Source organism: Netta rufina, assembly GCF_964035555.1.
Source record: "Netta rufina genome assembly, chromosome: 16".
NCBI lineage: Eukaryota > Metazoa > Chordata > Aves > Anseriformes > Anatidae > Netta > Netta rufina.
In genome coordinates this window covers 15428931-15447916 of record NC_140140.1, presented here as the reverse complement: position 1 = coordinate 15447916, position 18986 = coordinate 15428931, and the positions used below count along the sequence as shown (strand labels likewise).

General features: G+C 57.0%; 1 protein-coding gene across 3 annotated transcripts; it reads right to left on the bottom strand.

Moving 5' to 3' along the window:
• Window positions 1-244: 244 nt before the first annotated feature.
• Window positions 245-17038, bottom strand: GMEB2 (glucocorticoid modulatory element binding protein 2). 3 transcript variants are annotated; one of them, XM_084296490.1, is made up of 10 exons: window positions 16916-17038; window positions 14224-14404; window positions 9928-10025; window positions 9077-9207; window positions 8027-8130; window positions 5639-5796; window positions 3968-4039; window positions 3092-3229; window positions 2295-2417; window positions 245-2145 (listed from the first exon to the last, which is right to left on the bottom strand). In XM_084296490.1, exons 2-10 carry the CDS (start codon window positions 14352-14354, stop codon window positions 1511-1513), a joined length of 1590 nt encoding a protein of 529 aa, XP_084152616.1. In that variant the 5' UTR covers window positions 14355-14404; window positions 16916-17038; the 3' UTR covers window positions 245-1510. The 3 variants fall into 3 exon arrangements, with proteins under 3 accessions (XP_084152616.1, XP_084152617.1, XP_084152618.1); XM_084296491.1 differs by having other exon boundaries at window positions 9077-9204; XM_084296492.1 differs by lacking the exon at window positions 16916-17038 and having other exon boundaries at window positions 9077-9199; window positions 14224-14253.
• Between the last annotated feature and the right edge of the window lie 1948 nt (window positions 17039-18986).

Below are 18986 nucleotides of genomic sequence, written 5' to 3'. Positions count from 1 at the left end.
TTATCTGTCCCAGGATCACAGCCCCCAGCCTCTCAGAGGAAAACCACTGCACAACCCCAATCAGCTCCTTCAACACCCAGACATCACCCTGTGCCCACACTGCTCAAAGGATCCGGAGCAGCTCTTTGCCCCGGCGAGCACACAGCAAACACACGTGGCTATTTGGTTTCACTTCATTCAGCGTGTGCCTGCCCTGGTTTGCAACCCTCGCCGTGACAGCCAGACGCAATAAACCAAGCGAGACTCTTTCAAAAAAATATTTATTAGCTCCTTGAAGTGACCTGTCATTGCTGCTGCCAGATCGAGTTCATAGAAAACCCACACTTCAAGCCCCCAGCTCCTCCCAGCCGGAGACGGTGTAAACACGGCCGCGCGCAGCCGGCGCGCGCCTGCACACGGGAACAGCGGGGAGACTCGCAGCAAGTTGAACCCTCAAAAGGCAGAGCTGAGCTGAACACCCCCTTCCCGCAGCCCCCAGAGCATCTTCTCCCAGCAGGGGGGGGGAAAACGACAGCAGGGCCTGCAGCAGAGACACCCGGTGGCATAATGCTGGGCTCTGGGCACCGGGCTGCAGGCTGCTCAGCGCCGTCGCTGAACTCCTCTGCTGCACCCAACCCCTCCTCCTGCCTGAACGTGGTGCCGTGGTCACAGCCAGGAGGGCTGTGCTTAAAAAAAAAAAATCCCCTTTTGAGTAAAAAAAAAAATAATAATAATCCCAAACAATGTTTTTTTTCTCTTTTCTTGAAGAAAAATAGAAAGAGACCCCTAAGTCCTCAGAAGCTACAGCTCTTCCCAGCCCTCTGCGTTCCTCGGTTCCTTGGGGGATCACAACCTGGGACAGGTCCCTCCCCTCTCCTTCCCTGCTCAGGCCCTTGCTGTGGCCGCAGGGTTGTTCGCAGCGCCCGCACCCTGTGCAGAAACCAGGCTCTGGCTTGGGCTCACGGCCACACACTGATGGTGGCCCCAAATTCACGGCTGCAGGTGGCCCACGGACAAAGCCACCCCTGCTCCCCGCCCACAGAGGAGGGAGAGGGAAAGCAGCCGGCTCCCTGCTCATCCCATCACTTCCCGCCGGGCCCTCAGCAGCCAGGTTTGTGCCTGCTCAGCACTTTTGTGTTTCCTTAATCTCCCTCCTGCCGCCTTCGCCTCCTTGCCCTGAGCCCCTGCTCCTCCGACACAGCTGCTCCAGCCGCGGCCGGGCTGAGAGGCGTGGAATAACTCTTCCAAGAGAGCAGGGAGGAAAGCTTTATAAAAACTTCAGCCTTTTTTTTTCCTTTTCTCCTTCCTCCAAACGGGGCAGAGCGTTTTGCCTCCCTTCTCCGGGCATCCTTCCTCCCCCCCCTGCCTGACCTGCACCTCCTCGTTCCCAGCTCCAGCCGCTCTGAGTCTCGTTAACCCGTGCCGCTCGTTACACCGCTCCTCTCCCTGCAGCGCAGACAGAGAAAAAAAAAAGGCAGTTCCACCCAGAGCGCCGCCACGAACGTCCCTCCAGGCAGGTCCCCCCCCTTTTTCACTTCTGCTCCGCCTCGTCGGCCAGCGCCGTCACCTCGATGGTGGCAGCGGCGTGCTCGGCCACGGGGCCCTCGGGGGGCACGGTCAGCACCGCGCTGCCGCCGGCGGCGGCCACGTGCGTCACGTTCTGGATGGCGGTGCCGAGCCCCGGCAGCGTGAGCAGCTGGAAAGGGCTGACCACCTTCACCACCGTGCTGCCGTCCTGAGCCGCCGCCGTGCTCAGCACCGTCAGGTTGGGAGCGTCCGGGTGGATTTCCACCGCGCCGGGGAAGGAGGTGCCGGAGGAGGCCAGCACCGTGTAGCCACCCAGCAAGGGGGACGCCGGGGAGCTGGCGGCGGGAGGCTGGGACGGGCTTTTCCCCAGCACCGAGGGCGTGAGGGTGGAGACCACTTTGCCGAGAGGGAGGCTGGCGAGCTGGGACACGGCTGGGGCGACGGCGATCTGCGCCGGCTGGGAGAGGACCTGAGAGGTGATGGCAGCTGGTCCGGAGGTGGCCCTGGTGAGCCGGGGGCGTTTTAAAGGCGCGGGGACGGAGACGGGAGTGAGAGTCATCAGCACGTTGTTGAGGTGCTGCGATTTGTGCTTCAGCTCCTTCGCCCGCTTGCGGTGCTCATCGCACTGCTGCTCCAAAGCTGCAAGGAGATGAGGATCAGTGGCACGCCCTCGGCGAGCTGCCCCAGGGCTCTGCCACCAGCCTCAGCTTTAACACAAAGCCCACTTCCTTAGACAAAAAGGAAACACCAACAAGTGCAGGAGCACCAGCACATCCCCTGGGCTGTACCTGCCAAATCCCGCGTGTACTGCTCCCTCGAGCGATCCATCTGGCACTTGTGGCTGGCCAGGACCTTCTTGACCAGATCCAGCATGCCGAAGTTCTGCACGACGTTGTTGAGTAGGACGGCGTCTTGAAAAGAACACACAGGTCTTTGAGGAACGCAAGATTCCCACTGCCAAGTATTTATGGTTTTGTAAGAAGCCAAATGAAAGCAAACACATTCAGCCGAGACAGCCAAAGTCTGCACGAGGGTAATGCAAGAGGCTGGGCAGGAGATGACAGAAGGCATAAGAAAGGTCGCTAGCAGATAAGCAGCCCTCTCCTACTTAGCAGGGATTGATAAGAAATCTGGCACGGTAGCTGCCTGCTGCGTTATTATTCCAATGGCCTCAATTCCCACTTCAGTTCCTCAGCCAAAGATTTGTCTGGAGACCTGAAGCCAGCGGATAGGAAACCCCAGAGCGCCGGGGGAATTCTGACCACGAGGCTCGGAGCCTGCCCGCAGCCACCAGAAGCGAGCAGCTGTGGCAGGAGCCATGCAGCTGGCAGCCTCGCTCTCCCCTCCCACACCTGCAGTGAGCTGAGGGGGTCATTCCAGCGTGCATTTATGAGAGTGATGGGCTAGAATGAAATGAAATGCATTCCCTTTTTATTTCACTTTTGATTTCTCTGCAATCTGATTAAATTATGACAAACTGCCTCCCTCTAGTGTCATCCACGTGTCTCTAAGGAGAAAACCCACCAGCCCCTCTGCTCAGATGTCTCTTCCCAGCACAGCCAAGAGCCCAAGACCTGCTCCTTACCACCGAGCTGCAGCGGGGGATCCTGCGCTCGCTGCTGCAAGCCCTTCATGGTCTCCACTAGCTCCTGGTGGAACTCATGGATGATGTCGTCCAGAAGACCCACGTCCTTCAGGCCTTGCCAGAAAGCAAACGTGTCATCTGCAGAAAGACAAAGCAAGGGAGACCCACAAAACCCTCAGAGATGGGAACGGGGGTTTTATGGCTCTCTCAGAAAAAGGGGCTGCACGTCACAAGCCCCCAAGTGATAGCGATTTTCTCTCTGGCTTCTGCCCCCTACAAGGGTGAAGTCTTCCTGCTCTGCAGGTACAGTGCTGGGACAAAGCCCAGCTGGAGCATGTACCCGAAGGGCAGCTGGAAGGAGAAAAGCCTGTGGCATGTCTAAAGGACATTTCCCATCCTCTGCAGCACACAGAGCCAACTCTGCCAAGCAGGACAGGGGTGCTGTGAAGCCCAGCTCCTTCTCCAGCTCAGGATTCAAGCTGGGTGTAGGGGCAAGCGAGAGACGAAGGCAGCCCTCCTTCAGGAGCCCTGCCTCAATGCAGCAGGAGCCCCTCCTGCCTGGGTGCCACATCTGCTTCCTCAGCTCAGATTACACCAGAGGAGCACAAGAAGCATTTTACAGCCACTCTGACTCTTCCTTCCCTAGGGCCACACCACGGCTGGACATTTTAGTGCTCAGAAACAATTTCATCTCAAGCCGACGCCGCGGTCAGACCGCTGGGCACTGGTGAGCAGCAAACAAATAACCCCAGGGGAGGTTCGAGCAGGGCTGCTCCTGCCAGAGGCTTCCTGCTCCTGGTCCCTGCTGTTCCCCTCTTCTCCCAGCATCACCTCCAACCTCTGCCCCGGATGCGTTGCGCCGAGCCGAGCCGTTACCTCCGATGCTGGTGGTCCAATCGCTGGCATCCTCGCACGTTTCTATGGTAATCGTGGCTGGGGACCCGTTGACTGCAACCAATAGCAAGAAAAGAGAAGAAGAAAAAAAAAAAAAGTCCTGATTTTTCTCTGCGTTTCTCAGGGGCTGGTTGAGGGATGCGCTCCCTCGCTGCGCTGCTGCGACTGCTCTGTTGTTATTGCAGCAGGGACGCTTTCATCTGATCCTTGCTCTCCAAGCCGAGCAGAGAGGGACGCCCAAGGGGCTTGCTGTGCCTGCAGGACTTATTTTTCCACCCTGAGCGTAATGCCACAGAGATTACTTCTGCAATCCTTGTGCAAGACGCTCTCCTCCCAGTCCCCTCTGCACACACGCTATTATTGCTAAGAGTGAAAGTCAGATTTTGAGCCCGATTTCCTTGCATCCCTTCTGGGCAGCTCACTGCTTGCCAGACCCGCGTGCCCGTGGGGTTTCCAGAGCCTTGCAGGGACCGACTCCCCCCTCGCTGCCCACCAGACCTCGGGGATTTGTGTCCCCAGAGCCTGGCAGCCGGCATCGGTCCATGCACAGGAGCAGGAGATGGGGAATCTGGGCCAGAGACGTGGCCGTGAGCGCCCTGGCAGCGCTCAGCTGCTGACACCAAATCCAATTACTCTCCCTTTCCTCCGCAGCCTGCAGGGCTCTGTTTATTCCAGCACACCCAAGCACAGGAAGCACCCCCTCGTTAGCCAGCTGTTAATCATGGTGCTGGATTTTAGGAGGGCTCGGAGCAAGCTGCAGCTCTGGAGCCCAGGCAGGCTGTGCCGTGCACTGAAATCAGCATCAGCTTCCCCAGCTGCCGCCACCAAAGCGCCAGGCTCGGCTGCCAGCACTCTGCCCCACGGGCACCATCAGGAGCCCTTGGGGGGCATTTCTTAACTCTCAGTAGCCAAAAGAGCTAAGGAAAAAAAAGAAAAAAACCTACATTGAAATTAAAAAACTTTCCAATGTAACAGTTACCTGTAACTATAGGTCAAATTAAATTTAGGGCTAAAGCTACGCAGCAGCAAAACCGTTTACGTCCAGTTTTATGAACTACATGCACGAGGGCAGATGAAAATCTGTTGTATTCCCCGATTCTCTTTAATCTTTCAGCAGACAAAACCAATAAATAATTCAGGCAGGGAGCGTTAAATGAAAGCCCATGAATTATTCAGGCCAAAGTCAGTTTACAGCTGGGAGAGGCGCAGGAGGACTCCTGCCCCAGCAACACTGCGCAGCCGGGGGCCGCGCAGACCCCAGCTCCTGCGAGGAGCAGGACACAGCTCCGACCAGCAGCTGGGACGGGGGTGACTTCATCAAGCAACGACTATTGTGCTCTTACAGATTAATTGCAGTCTTCTGCTTCAGCTACACAGTTTGGGGCAAGCCAGGATGGCAGAAGGGCGGCTCTTCAGGTCATGCAGTGTTACAGAGCAACTAGGTGAGTTATTACATCTCTGCCAGGGTGCACTAACAACGACTCTGCCTAGCTCTGCTATGGGGAATCCTGCAACAGAGCAGGGAGAAAAAAAAAAAAAAGCAGAGAATAAAAACAACCCACAAAGCATAAACTGGCGGTCGGTACGCGGCATTAGTTACGCTTTAATTCTTCAAAGCCCCTGCTGCAAGGGTGCTCGGATCGCTGCACCTACCATCTGCAGAAGCGGGAGTGAGAGGAATGTACTCTGTTGAGGTCTGGCTGGTCAAAGACACCCTGGCTCCAGTCAGGTCGATTTTGGTGCTCCGGCAGGTGTTGGAGCAGACCTTAGTGTGCTGGTAGAAATCCAGCTCCCCCGAGTCCATGATCTTCCTGCAAGAGAGGAGCAAGAAGGGGAACACACTCACGTCAGGAGCTGGAGGAGCAGCTCCTGACGGGGACAACCCGTGGAGCATCCCCCCAGACATCTCAGCACCCCGGGGCAGAGCAGCTGCCAGGCTCTAACGCTCAGCTTCTGCCTTCCTTTAACACGATGCCTGCCAGCAGGACGGAGAAGGAGGGAGGAGCATTACCCTGGGGACAGCCAGCTCGATGAATGAGCTCCGGGGCTTTGCTCAGCACACCAGCACGAGCTGGAGAAGGCAGAGGCAACGGGCTGGGGCCCCTTGCCAAGTTCCCCTGTCCTTACAGGCAGCGTTAACAGTCCCTTACAACAGCATCCACAGCCTGTGCCATACTGGCCACATGCACAAATCCAACCGCTTCTCGGTGCTCCAGGGGTGGGGAAGCCTTCAGGAGGCCAGGGTGGTGAGGAGAAGCCCCACCGAACACATCGTGCTGCAGCTGAGGTGCAGAGATAACACCAATTTGATTTCCAACCCCTCCTCTGCCACATCTCAGAGCCTCCTGCCCAACTGAACTGCCATCAGAGCTTCTTTGACACAAACAGATCCGAGGAGTGACGAGCACATGGCTGCTCCTCCCAAAGACCGCAGCAACAGCAAGACCAGGGCATGGGCAAAAAGGTCATTAACCACTTCAGCAAAACACTGCCTCATGAAAGCGAAGGGAACTTGCTTGCTGGCAGGCTGACGGCTTTCAAAGAAAATTTTACTCAACAGCTAGAGTGAGGAAAGAGGAAGAAGGACCAAAAAAGTAATCACTCCTCCCAGAACACCACTTGACCTTCCTCTTTTTCATAGCTGCACACAGAGATTCATGTGCAGAAGGGGAAGACAGAGCCGGGTGAATTTCTGGTGACCTCCAAGGAAACATCTTCTTCACCAATAAAGCACTCAGCTTGGGCTGGGAGCCTGAAGATGCACACGAGCTCTTTCCTAAGGATATATTCCTGTCCCACTGCTCCTCCACGTGCCAGGAGCAGGGCAGCACTTGGCCTCCAGACAAGCTTGCCTGGGAGCTGGTCCCACCTCCTGAGCAGATTTTTCAGCACGGGGTTTGTGGTTTTAGCCAGGGACCCTCACTGGTCTGATAGACGCCTGGTTCACGCAGGGAGGACAGAGAAGAGAGGTCCCAGCCTGGTCCCGTGAGCACCCAGCCCATGCACGCCCGCAGACTGCAGCAGAAAGGAAGTCTCAGCTCGGAGCAGAGATAGCAGGAAGCCTGCTCCTTCCCCTTTTTCACTCGAGAGCACATAAAAAGAGATGGGACGTAAACTGAGGCTTCTAATTTTAGTTTATAAGTAGGGTTAAGCAAAGGATGTGGCGCCACTGGTGTACATCATCTCCCCTTAGACTGCCCTGAGTCGAAGCAAGCTGCTGGCCAAGCACAACCTGAGCTTCCTAAGACTTGTCTCCATGGGCTGCCTGGCTTGCCTTCAGACATTCCTCGTGAAGATTGTTTTTTGTCCCTTGAAAGACCTGCCTTGCTGAGGCATAAGCCTATTATGCAAAAACCTACGTGGAGCAAAAGCTGCTTAGAAGGAGTGTGAGGGATGCCTGCACTGAAGCAGAAGAAACCAGGCAAATGCAGCGTCACCCCGTGACAAGGCCAGGAAAACACTGACAATTCCTAGGGAAAGAGGTGATGCCTACAGGCAGAGAGATGGATTTTAATTGAACCAACATCAGGCTGGTGTTAAAGACAACCACAGAAGAATTCAGTAGCTGTAGAACTGCAGAGAAGATAAATGCATAAATAAGCTTTAAATAAGCCCTTGGGGGGAAAAAAATTGATATAAAGCAGACATAATGCAGTAGGAGTGTTGGTTCATGACCAGAGTGACAGTGAGCAGCTCACACCGAGAATCTGTACGCAGCACAGCTGGACCACCAGGGGCCCCTAAAATTTTCACTGACCTTATGGCAGCTGGGAACCCAGCTTGGTTTGACTTCTAAGAACCCAAGAAACACGTGCTGCCCCAAATTATTCCCTATGCACAAGGATACTCAAATTCTTTGGATGGGTAACACCAGGGCCAGGCTGTTACTGAGACAAGTGTTCAGGAGCACACTTGTGCTCTCCACAGCAAAACAAAAAAAAAAAGCAAAAAAAAAAAAGTGTTGAAGGCTCTGTCCCACCCCACCGTTCTCCCCCAGAAAACAGAAATTGCTGCTGTTGCTGCATACAAACAGAGACTGACCGGAGCATGATCCCATTCATCCGGATTGCCCGCTTCCAGTCCTTCAGGGTCGACTTGCCCGCCAAGTGGACAAACTCCTTGGGACTAATGAGGCGATCGTTGAACTGCAGGAGGGAGAAACTCAGCGTCAGTGGGAATTGGCCCCCTTTTTTTTTTTTTTTTTTATTGCCCTACACACCCAGCTCAAACTGAACCCGTGAGCTAAACTAAAAGCAACCCTCCAGAATGAGGAAGCTCTCTAAAGAATTGTTTTATGACCAGTCTTAGAAAGCGTTTCCCAAGTTCAGGTCTCTTCTCCATGCCCACGTTAATCGATATTATCGTGAGCACTCTCATTCACAATTACTGCACAAGAAACTGCTTCTCTTTAGCAAGCACATGGGTTTCAGCACAAAGGTTGGTTTCAGGTAGCAGCAGAAGCAATCACCTGCACCAGCAGCCGTTCTCCTCTTCGGAGATAGAAGAGACCATCTCTCCTATGAAGGAGGAGGAACATCTTGTGGAAATCCCTCGTGCAGCCCAGCCCAGCACAGATGCTACCCCAGCAGGGTGCTGTGTAGTCAGCGTGTAAATGCCACGGATGCCTTACTACAGCATCACACACAGCACGTTCCTGGAAATGAAAGTTTGGCCCTCCTCCCCAGATCCATGCAGGTTTTAACCATGAATCCTCCAAGAGAGAGGAGCGACCATTCAATGTTTTATTAATTTCTCAACAAATCCTCGGTTTCTCTCAAACTGAACGGACAGGGAAGTTCCCAAACTCTCCAGTAATGCAGTTAAATTGGGACAGCATCTCTCCAGCCAGGTCTGCTTAGTTTGGTCAAGCCAACACGTACGAGATATTAACGTCCCAGTAATTTCTCCCTCTCCCACCATGACATGGTTGTGATGCAAAAAAAACTTGCCAAAGCTTACTGAGAGGGACCAAACCGAGAAAAAGGCATGCAAGGCTGCGATGCTGTCACGGGAGGGCTCAAGTCCTTCATTTGGGAGCACATCAGGGACGCTCCCCGCTCGTGTCACAGTGTCACAGCCCATCACCCTCACCTGCACACACTTCACATTGATCCCAGGGCAGACAAATTTCCTCCAGATGAGGTTGGCTTTGCTGTCTCCGCAGGTGATGGGGTACACAATCTCTGCCTCCAAAGTGTCCTCATCTTCAGCCATCTTCACTTCTCACAGGGAACAGAGGAAGGGACAGATCAAAAAGAAACGTGAGCCACAGCCCCCAGCTGGCAGCACACGCAGTGCTAAAGCTCAGCATCAAAAAACATTGATAATGCACATGGGGCAGGGGTGGGAATGGGGTTGTGTGGCCACAACTCACTTGCAAGCTTCTACTAAAGCATCCAGCTACCCTGGGAATTAGTGCAGAAAAATTTACAGCAATCCAGCCCCAGCCGAATGCACAGAAATCAGTGGCCAGGGCTGAAAATCCAGTTCTTGGTAACAATGAAAGGAATGGTGTTGGTAGGGCAATTACACATTCACCCGTGTTTTCAGAACGTAGCTGATTTTAAGGCACCTCCAGCCCCACCTTGCTCACTGAATTCATTTTTGCTTGTAGCCAAAGCAGGTGGAAAAAACAAAATCCCTGCTTGTGCTGGGTGGGAAAGCAAGAGCTGGAGGGCAGACACCAGGCACACGGGTCTCAGCCTGCACCAGGAGAGGGCAGCAACGCTCCAGCAAGCATCACCCAGCCCCAGGCTCCTTCCCAAGCCCAGCACAGAATCCCTGCTGGGGGGCAAGCCCAGAGAACACCCCTGGCACAGGGCAGCGATGCAGGTGTGCCCACAGGATCCCCCTGCTCTCAGCAGTCCCCTCCCCGAGCCCCACGCTGCAGCGAGCAGGGCTGGCTCCTGCTGCCAGGGGGCTGCAGCTCGGGCTGAACCTACCTAAGACCGCTTCCTTCAGGTGTGTAGATGCTGTGAAGGCAGCGGCGGCCGCAGCAGCCGCGTTTTCCGTCTCCAGAGTGTCTTCATTTATGTCACCGCTGGTAAGAAAGAGAGAAATACGCAAAATTAAGCGACGTGGAACTGCGACCTCCATTCTGATGTTTCGAGGAGATGCGGCTCCAGAAGTCATCCCTGCTATGTCATCCCTGCTATGTTCTCCCACAAAACTTGGTGCTGGTTTTGAGAGGCTCGGCTGTTTTCCTTTACAAGGACAAGAAGCTGCCACCAGTCCGGGAGCAGCACCGCCAGGACCCAGCTGCCTGTCTCAGCTCTGTGATCCCAGCCCCACAGCCCTGACACCGACACAGCCCACAGCACAAGGTCCTGTGGGTGCAAAGGAAGGAGACACAGAGAGCTGCTACCACAACCGGGGTTCAGGTCAGGCCCTCCCTTACCAGTCTCTGCCAGTTTTGCCTAAGAAAACTCCCCAGAAAAACCTGTGTGAGGTGCTCGGGCTGCCTCCCTGGAGCAGGACCTCAGGGAGCGACACAAGCACCGTGCCAGAGCTCATCAAGCCTCAACAGCAGATCCATGAACAGAGATAACCCAACGCAAGCTACAGACCCACCGCTGCACTCTCTTCTCCTCTTACAACCCCATATAGGTATAATATTAATTAAACCAGATCTGCTTCCAGCAGTGAAGACCGCTTTCATCTTCCCTACACCAGAGCCCTCAAATTCACTCAGAGCTCTGCTGATGGACTCAGAGCCGGTTCCTCACCACACCATATCCTTCCTATGTGCCTGACTCAGCTGCAGAGCACAGCCAAAAGCCCTGGACCCGCCACGGGACACGCTCCTCGCCACCAAGGCTTCCCAAGTGGTCACATCTGCAGGCACGGTGCGCGTTGGAGCTTTCCTGGAGGGGTTTAATGGGGACATTTGTTAGTGGAGATGTCTGATGGCTGCAGGAAGCTTGCTGGGCCTCTGGGGTCCTGCAGGAGGGAGAAGGGTGGAAAAAAAATCTCTTGCCACATGCTTCCATGTGTTAACTTCCCAAGAAAAGCTGTCTGGAGAACCTAAGACTGAAATCTGTCCTCTTTGGGGTGAATTAAAACAATAGCCCCAGTGACTCACCGGCAGCTGCGCTTCCCACCCGCGGTGCCACAGGGACCAGTTCAAGAGCAACTGGTTTTTCAGTCCTGGCCTCCCAGTGCAGGGCTTCGGGGCGGGACTGGGGCTTCAAAGCATCGCTCCCTGCTCCAGCCTGGGGGCGAGCAGGGCACAGGAGATAAGGAGCCCACGTGGGCGGCATCTCCAGCACCCGGTGAGTAAGCTGGGAGATCCAAAGATCGGACTGCAGCGGGGTGAGAGCACAAGGAGTGGGAGATGGAGCTGGTTTGGGGAAGGGAGGCACCACGGGGATGGTCCTGCTGCCTCTGCGGCACACGAGGACCTGTTCTGAGTGCTGGGAAGTGATGGATAATGCAAAAGGGCGCTGAAGGGTAAATCCTGAGCTAATGTGCCTGCACACAGGTTAGTATTACAGAAGCAGCAGTTTGGCACGGGAAAGAGAAGAGTTTTAACCTGTTTTTTTCATCGTTTTGCTACTTGGTTTTTGCGTTTCTCCGGGTTCCTTCAGGGAAAAGCCAGAAACGCCACTTCTACAGCACCCTGGGGCAGCAAGAAGGGCAGCAGCCACTCCAGACACACAAAAACCAGCGCTGCCCAGTCCTGATCCTGACCTTCCTCTGCCTGCAATCAGGTAAAAAACTGCCTTATCCACCGACTGATCTACCAGAGTCAGCCTGGCAGAAAGTCAGCTTCTGAAACACAGAGCCTCCCGCAGGGCTTCGCTGCACTCACACCACTCCTAAAATGACCAAAAATTGTTATTTGGTTGGGAGAAATAACCCAGCCCACATTCGCAGTCCCATCCTTCAGAGACAAAACAACCAACTTCAGCAGCTTAGAAGAAAAAAAACAAGCAACTACGAAAGTCTGTCAGCTCAGGAGACATAACCAGAGGAAAAAAAGGAGAAAAGCAACACAAAACAGGGCAGTTTCTCCCCCCTGCCTCCCCCCATCCTGTTCTGGAGAGCCTCAGGCAGATGCAGGAGGAGCAGGAGACCCGAGGCACCCCCACGGTGCATCCCACCACTCCGGTCACCATGACAAAGCCGTGGGATGCAGAGCCCTGCTCACGTGCCATGGGGAGGCTCCGCTCCTCAGCTCCCGGGGAGAATCCACAAACCAGAGGGGAGAAGGCAGAAAAAGTGCAGGGAAAGCCATGGCCTTGACTCCCCTTTCTCCTCCGCTCCTGCCTCCCCTGGAAACTTGGGAAAAAAAAAAAAAAAAAAAAAAAAAAAAAAAGAGAGGTCTCCACCAAAACACTGCAGCAGGAGCGCTCACCAGAAACACAAGCAACACATCGGGGCACGGGAGCCCAGCCCTTTTCCAAGCAGCTCTGAAAGCAAAGCTTCCCGCTGATTATTAGTTTCTCCATTTCCCCCCTCTGCCTTTTCCAGTCAATACTAAAACGCTGGAGCTAATTAAGCTCCCAAACCTTGCCCGTGTTACTTTTCCAAGCAGCGAAAGCAGACCCAGAAGAGCACTGGAGAAGTGCACCAAGCCCAAGCTCTGTCGGGCTGGGCTCGGCCTCTCCTGCAGCCTCGGGGCTTCCCAGCACCACATAAGAGGAGCGAGGAGCTCAAAGCCCAGCTCAAAGCTTCCCTCGTGCTCCAGCCACGACCGAGAGGCGCAGAGGAACCCCAGCTGCTCTCCCTGTACCAGCTGGAGAGGGAAAATAAGAGGGTGAGGAAGCCAAAGCCAGCTGCAGAGACACCCCAGGAGGAGCAGCAGCCCAGCAAAGGCAATCCTCTGACTTGAGGAGCCCAGGGGTGGCTCTTTCTGCAACACAGCCTGGTCACCAGCATGGTGGGAGCCTCATGGGTCAGGCTGTGTGAGCCTGAGGTCCAAGCCTGTCCCACAGCCCTGCAGCGATGCCCCAGTACGCCAGAGCCAGGGTTTGGGATGCTTCAAAAAGCCCCCGAGGAATCTCCCGGTGCCTGCAGAGATTTGCTGTGCTCGTAGGCACAGCTACAGGAGACATCACCTCCTGCTGTACAGCGCTGCTCCAGCCACACGGGGAACACTGCGGGGTGAGGAGAGGTTTCCAAAGAAAAATAGGAGGAAAAAAAAAAAAAAGAATTAAAAAAAAAAAAAACACACACAAAAAAAAACAAACCAACCAAGCCAGTCCCTGCCACGGCTCGCGTTGCAGACAGCGTGGTGCTGCGAAGACTCATAGCCACATGACAAACAGCAGCCGTGCTGCCTCCGAAGAGAGCCACAGCCCCAATTTCATGTCTGGCTGCTGCTCTGCCAGGGAAGCTGAGAGTCGCTGCTGGCAGAAGTGTCCGGGAAGCAGGAGGGGCTGAGCTGCCCTTCCCCAGGGCCCCAGCGGGGAGGGAAGGGGCTCTTGGAGGGCAGCAGAGCAGGGATGTGGCGGAGAGGGGCCGCGCGTGGCATCGGCCCCGCTGCCAGCAGAGCTGAGCCTGCTCAAGTTTGACAGGCGCCGCAGCACAGCGGCCGTTTTGTGTTCTAAAAGCTGAAACATGATGCCCCTCCCCAGCGCCGTGACACAGAAATAGCAGGGCATATTTGAGCAAAGGACACAAACGTGCTTTGTGGAGAGAGCAAAACAGAGCCGCTCGCTGCCCGCTGATTTCAAGCCTGGCAACACCTGAACAAGGCAAACCTGCCCAGAGCCAGCTCCGAGGGTGAGCGAGGGTTTTGTACCTGCTCAAAGAGCTCTCGGAGCACTGAGGAGTGCCTGGGTACAGACCAGAGAAGGACAGGAGACAAAGTAAACAGCTCACTGCTACGTGGGCATTCCTGGGACCCCAAACGTGACCAAGCTGCTCTGAACGGAGCAAGATGAAACAAGGGGCAGGCCCCAAACACCAGCAAGCAGGGTAGGAACTGGGCACGGGCACACTTTTAAAAATCACAGAGGCTCGCTGCTTTTGGAGAGGTGTCACCCATCCAACACCACGGCGTTCGAGGGGAATCTCTGCCGTTTATGTACACACGAGCCCGACCCCAAAGCCCAAACCTCACTGCACTGAGAGCGCTCGGAGCTCAGCGAATCGGCCGTGAAAGAAATAATAGAAAAAAAAAAAAAAAAAACACAAAAACCATTGGTTTAGTTCCTGGTGTCCTACTGGGACCCCAGTCGGGGCTGTTCCAACAGGTTGGCTCCTCCACACGCGTGCTGGAAGCTGTCTCTTACCCGTGCTGGGACAGGTTGGTGGTCACCAGCACCGTCTTCACCTCTTCCACCCCGCTGCCATCCACGGCGTTGTCCGGCGTCGTCACCACCACCACCTCCTCCATGTGCACGCTGACGTCCGGCGTTGCCATCGCTGGGACGGGGCCGGCCGGAGGCGCGGGGACCCTCGGGGACCGGTGGTCTGCGGAGGAAGGGCAGGGAAGGAGAGGTGAGGAACAATTCCCACTAGGAGCAGAGGGGCTGCAGGAAATCCTGCTCCAAGGGGAGGAGGAGCACCCCCCGAGAACCCCAAATGAACTTTGCAAAGCCACCGAGGGCGCAGGAGGAGGTGGGGTGGGATGGGGGTACGGGCAGCGAGAGCAGCGTGTCCAGATGGGAAGAAAATAATTAAAAAAAAAAAAGAAAATTGGCCCACTGTTCACCAAAAAGCTACGTGAAGAGACACAACACGAAGCTGTGCTTCCCAACGCATTTCACATCATCTGCTAGAAGGCCACGAGCTCCTGAAGCTCCCCCAAGCTTCACCCACATCGTTTTAGGGCCGTCCCTGCAGGAACAGGGGCAGCGGGACGAGGGCTGCTCCCCCAGAGCCACGCACAAGCACGACACCGACCCAAACCCAGACTTCGAGCCGGCAAAAACACAGCAACACCTGAAAGCTATCTGAGGAGCACGTTTCTGAGAAGTCAGCAGTAGATTTAAGACCGTGTTTACAACTGGCTTCAGCGCTGGCACCTCTCCACGGAGCTGCTGTCCCCATCGGGACACGGGCAGGGACCTCCCGAGGAGTTCCTATCACCCAGCCTTGCTCGAGGCATCACTGGGAACATCCCCAACCCCAATGCAGTGCTGCACGTTGCAAGAAGCGGCCTGGAGACAACCCCCAGATGACCAGAAAAGCCGTGGAGGTGCCGGTCACAGCACCGAGCCACTGGTGTGAGAGGAGAGGAGAGGTAAGAAACAGAATTAAAGGCGGCCTTCAGCAACGCCCAAGCACCCTCCGTTGGCGTTATCACCAGCGACAGCACGCCGCAGTTGGCACACGGAGCCCCTGAGCACACCTCCAGCCCCACGCAGCACCCAGGTCACCGCTCTGATGTGACCACCAGCACCGGGAGCAGCTTTGGGCACCGCGTTCCTCCACCAAGATCCCTTCGTCCAAGCCCAGGCTGGAGCCGAGCCCCGGCCAAAGCTCCCGCCGCGCTCCCAAATTTTTTGCTTTCGGCGCAAGTCCGGGAGCAGAAACCCCGCTGCTCCCCCGCAGGACTCTTCCTTACCCCACTCCACGCCAAGAACCGCCTCGTACAACGCCTTTTGTCGCACGGGGAGAAGAAAGGAAATTAATTTTGGCAGCAGCGAGGTACGAGGCGCGCGGGGCCGAGCGGGCAGGAGGAGAGGAAGAGGAGCAAAACCCACGGCGCAGATTCCCGGGGCTCTCCCTTACCTGCCACAGCTTTTTTTTTTCGGGTGACCCCTCTCCCTACGCCCCCATCCTTTTGGGGCGACCCCCCCAGCACCCCAGGGAGCAGCACCAACCTCACAGCTTCCCGCTGCCCACAGTCTTTTTTTTTTTTTTGGGGGGGGGGTTCAGGGGGTGAGGTGGGCTGGGGGGGAGCCGGGCACAACACGCCAGCAGCCATCGCAGCACCTTTGCTGCTTTATTTTTATATTTTTATATATTTTTTTTAATTTTTTGGGGGTGTTTTCTCCCCCCAGACCGCCAGCACGACCTCAGCCACCCTCCTGCTACCTGTGGCACTGCAGACCCTCAGTTCCCCCCCCCCCCCACCCCAAAAAGCAGCCCTGGGGGGGGACACTGCACCACCCTGAGAGGAGGGAGAGGGTTTTTTTTTTTTGGGGGGGGGGGGGCCCTTCTGCACAGGATAGGGGGGGAGAAAGCAAAGGGGAGGGTACAGAGGGGTCATGGCAGCAGGGGGGGGGCACAGACAGGGGGCTGGGGGGGTTGCAAGGATGGGGGGCAGGGCAAAGGGGGGGTTGCAGAGGTGGGGGGGGTGAGGAGAGAGAAAATGGGGGGGGGTGAGGAGGGGGGGGGCACCACATTGATGTGAGGGGGGTGCTGAGGTGAGGGTGGGAGGGGGGTGAGGATGAGGAAGGGGGGTCCGGGGGGGGTGAGGATGAGGAGAAATTGCCCCGGGGGGGGGACGACGACGAAGAAGGGGGGGGCTCGGCTGTGACAGGACCCATGCTAGGGGTGGGGGGGGCACCGCAGTGACGGGGGGGGGGCCCTGAGGTAAAGGGGGGGGGATCCTGAGGTGAAGGGGGGGCTCTAAGATAAAGGTGGGGCCCTGAGGTGAAGGGGGGGGCCCTGAGGTGAGGGGGGGGGTCCTGAAGTGAAGGGGGGGTTGGGGGGGGGCGCGTGGGCAGCGCCTCCAGCGCCGGCCAGGAAGGAGCGAGGGCCGAAGGGGGAGGAAGAGGAGGAGGAGGAGGAGGAAGAGGAAGGCCGTGAAGGGTGTGTAGGGCGGGGGGGGGGGAGAGGGGGGGGCAGCCGGGTGCCGTCCCCGTTCCCCCACCCCCCCCCACACCCCCCTCAACCTCCCCCCCCCGCCGTAACGTCCTGACGCTCCGCGGGGAGGGAGGGGAAGGAGGAGGAGGAGGAGGAGGAGGAGGAGGAAGGGGAAGAAGAGGAGGGGAGGGGGGGGGGAGGCCCCGCGGCGCCGGGCTCGCCGCTTACCTCAAGAAGCCGGGAACGGGATGGGGTGAGGAGGAAGAGGAGGAGGAGGAGGAGGAGGGGGGGGGGGAAGGCGCCCCCCCCCCCCCCGGGCGGCTGCGGCTGAGGGCGCCGGGTGGGTGCGGGAGGGGGGTGGGGAGGGGGGAGGGGGGGCAGAGCGGGGCTGCGCCGCGCGCGCGGCTCTCGGCCCCCCCCCCCTCCTCCCCTCCCTCCTCTTCTTCCTCCCCCCCCCCCGCCCCGCTGCCACCACCGACGCTTCCGCGCAAGCGCGTTGAGGGTGGTTTTTTTCTTTCTTTTTTTTTTTTTTTTTTTTTTTTTTTTGGGGGTGGGGGGGGCACGGGATTTATTTCGCGAAGCCGCCCGTGCAAAGAAGTGCCCCGGCCGCGGCACTGCGCATGCGCGGAGGGCGGGGGATAGGAAGGGAGGGGGGGCAGAGAGGAGGGTGGGGGGGGGCAGAGGGAGAGGGCCCTGCGTGGTTGTGGGGGACCCCACGGGCTTTGTATGGCCCCCCTGTGCCTCCCCCCGGACTTTTATGCCTCCTCTATGTCCTCAGTGCCCACCCCCGTGTCTCTCAGTGTCCCCCATGTCCCTCAGCGCCCCCCCGTGTTCCTCAGTGTCCCCAATGTCTCTCAGTGCCCCCCCGTGTTCCTCAGTGCTCCCCCGTGTTCCTCAGTGTCCCCCCATGTCCCTCAGTGCCCCACCATGTCCCTCAGTGCCCTCCCATGTTTCTCAGTGCCCCCCCGTGTCCCTCAGTGTCCCCCTATGTCCCTCAGTGCCCCTCATGTGTCCCCCCCCACATGCACACCCCCAAAAGGCAGGGCTTTTTGCACCTGCCTTTGCCTTTGGGACACCACATCATTCCCCTCCACATTTCTGGGGGGCTTTCTGCACCTGCCTTGGTCACGGGGACACATCTCGTCAGTCCCCACCACGTTTTGGGGGGGCTTTCTGCACCTGCTTGGCCATGGGGCCACACCACGTCAGTCCCCACTGCATTTCAGGGGGGCTTTCTCTACCTGCCTTTGCCATTGGGACACACATCAGTCCCCACCACATTTTTGGGGGGCTTTCTGTGCCTGTCTTTGCCATGGGGACACACCATGTCAGTCCCCACCGCATTTTTGGGGGGCTTTCTGCACCTTCCTTGGCCTTTGGGACCCCACCTCATTCCCCTCCACATTTCGGGGTGTCCCACGCCATGCACAGCCTGAGGTGTTTGTGCCCCCCCTTGCCAGGCCGTGTGTGCTGCCCACACTGCTGTGGGGCCGCAAGCTGTCCCCGAGGTGCCATCAGTGACCTCCCAAGGTCCTAGTGCTGGGGCTGGCCCTGCTACACGCATCTGGTTCCCAAAATTTGCTTCACCGATGTTCGCAGTGCACGCAGCAGCCCTGCAAGAGCCCTGCAGTGCTGCTGTGCCACCGATTCAAAGGCCCAATAAACACTAAAAGAGATAAAGCAGCTCTCTGAGGATGCTTTTACTGTCCTTATCAGCTACGAATTATAAAAGGGGAGATAGAAAAGTGTGTTTTGCAGCTGGAGGAGAAAGGGGTCGTGTCAGTGGCCATGCTAAGACTTGATGGCTGTTTTCATACTGCCCAAGAGCACTGTGCACAGCTGGGCCTTTCCTTGGCCATGGGGGACACCTCCCTCGAAAATGTCTGTGCTGGGGGGTTCCCTGGGGGCCTGGGGGCTTGCATGGTGCTTGGGGGGGCTCGATCCATGGCAGTGTTTTGCTGTTTGCATTGCTGGAGGCAGCCCGTGGTGCCAGGAGCTGTGTGGTGGCTGGGCCCGATGGCACCACACGTCGCGTCCCACCCAAGCTCGGGGCACAGGCAGAGCCCAGGAGCCGTCCCTGAGCCGCTCACAGGTTTTGGTGCAAATTCTGCTATTTCTGGGCCTCCCTGGCATGTGACAGCCGGGGTCTGCAGAAGCACTCAGGGATTTTCCGGGGAGGGCTCTTGAGCAGTCTCGCTCCATCTCGGTTTTTCTGCTAGTGGGTGGGTGACACGTTCTGAAAAAGCCATGCCAGGGGCTGTGAAAGTCACAACCCGCTTCTTGAAGCAGTCTTGGTGAC

Bases quoted from the DNA above. Each gene is read 5' to 3' on its own strand.
- GMEB2 (XM_084296490.1), bottom strand. From the start codon at position 14,354: ATGGCAACGCCGGACGTCAGCGTGCACATGGAGGAGGTGGTGGTGGTG. The intron at 8,131-9,076 runs GTGAGGGTGATG...TCCCTCCTGCAG, and splicing joins TCAATGTGAAGTGTGTGCAG to TTCAACGATCGCCTCATTAG. The intron at 2,146-2,294 runs GTACAGCCCAGG...ATCTCCTTGCAG, and splicing joins GTACACGCGGGATTTGGCAG to CTTTGGAGCAGCAGTGCGAT.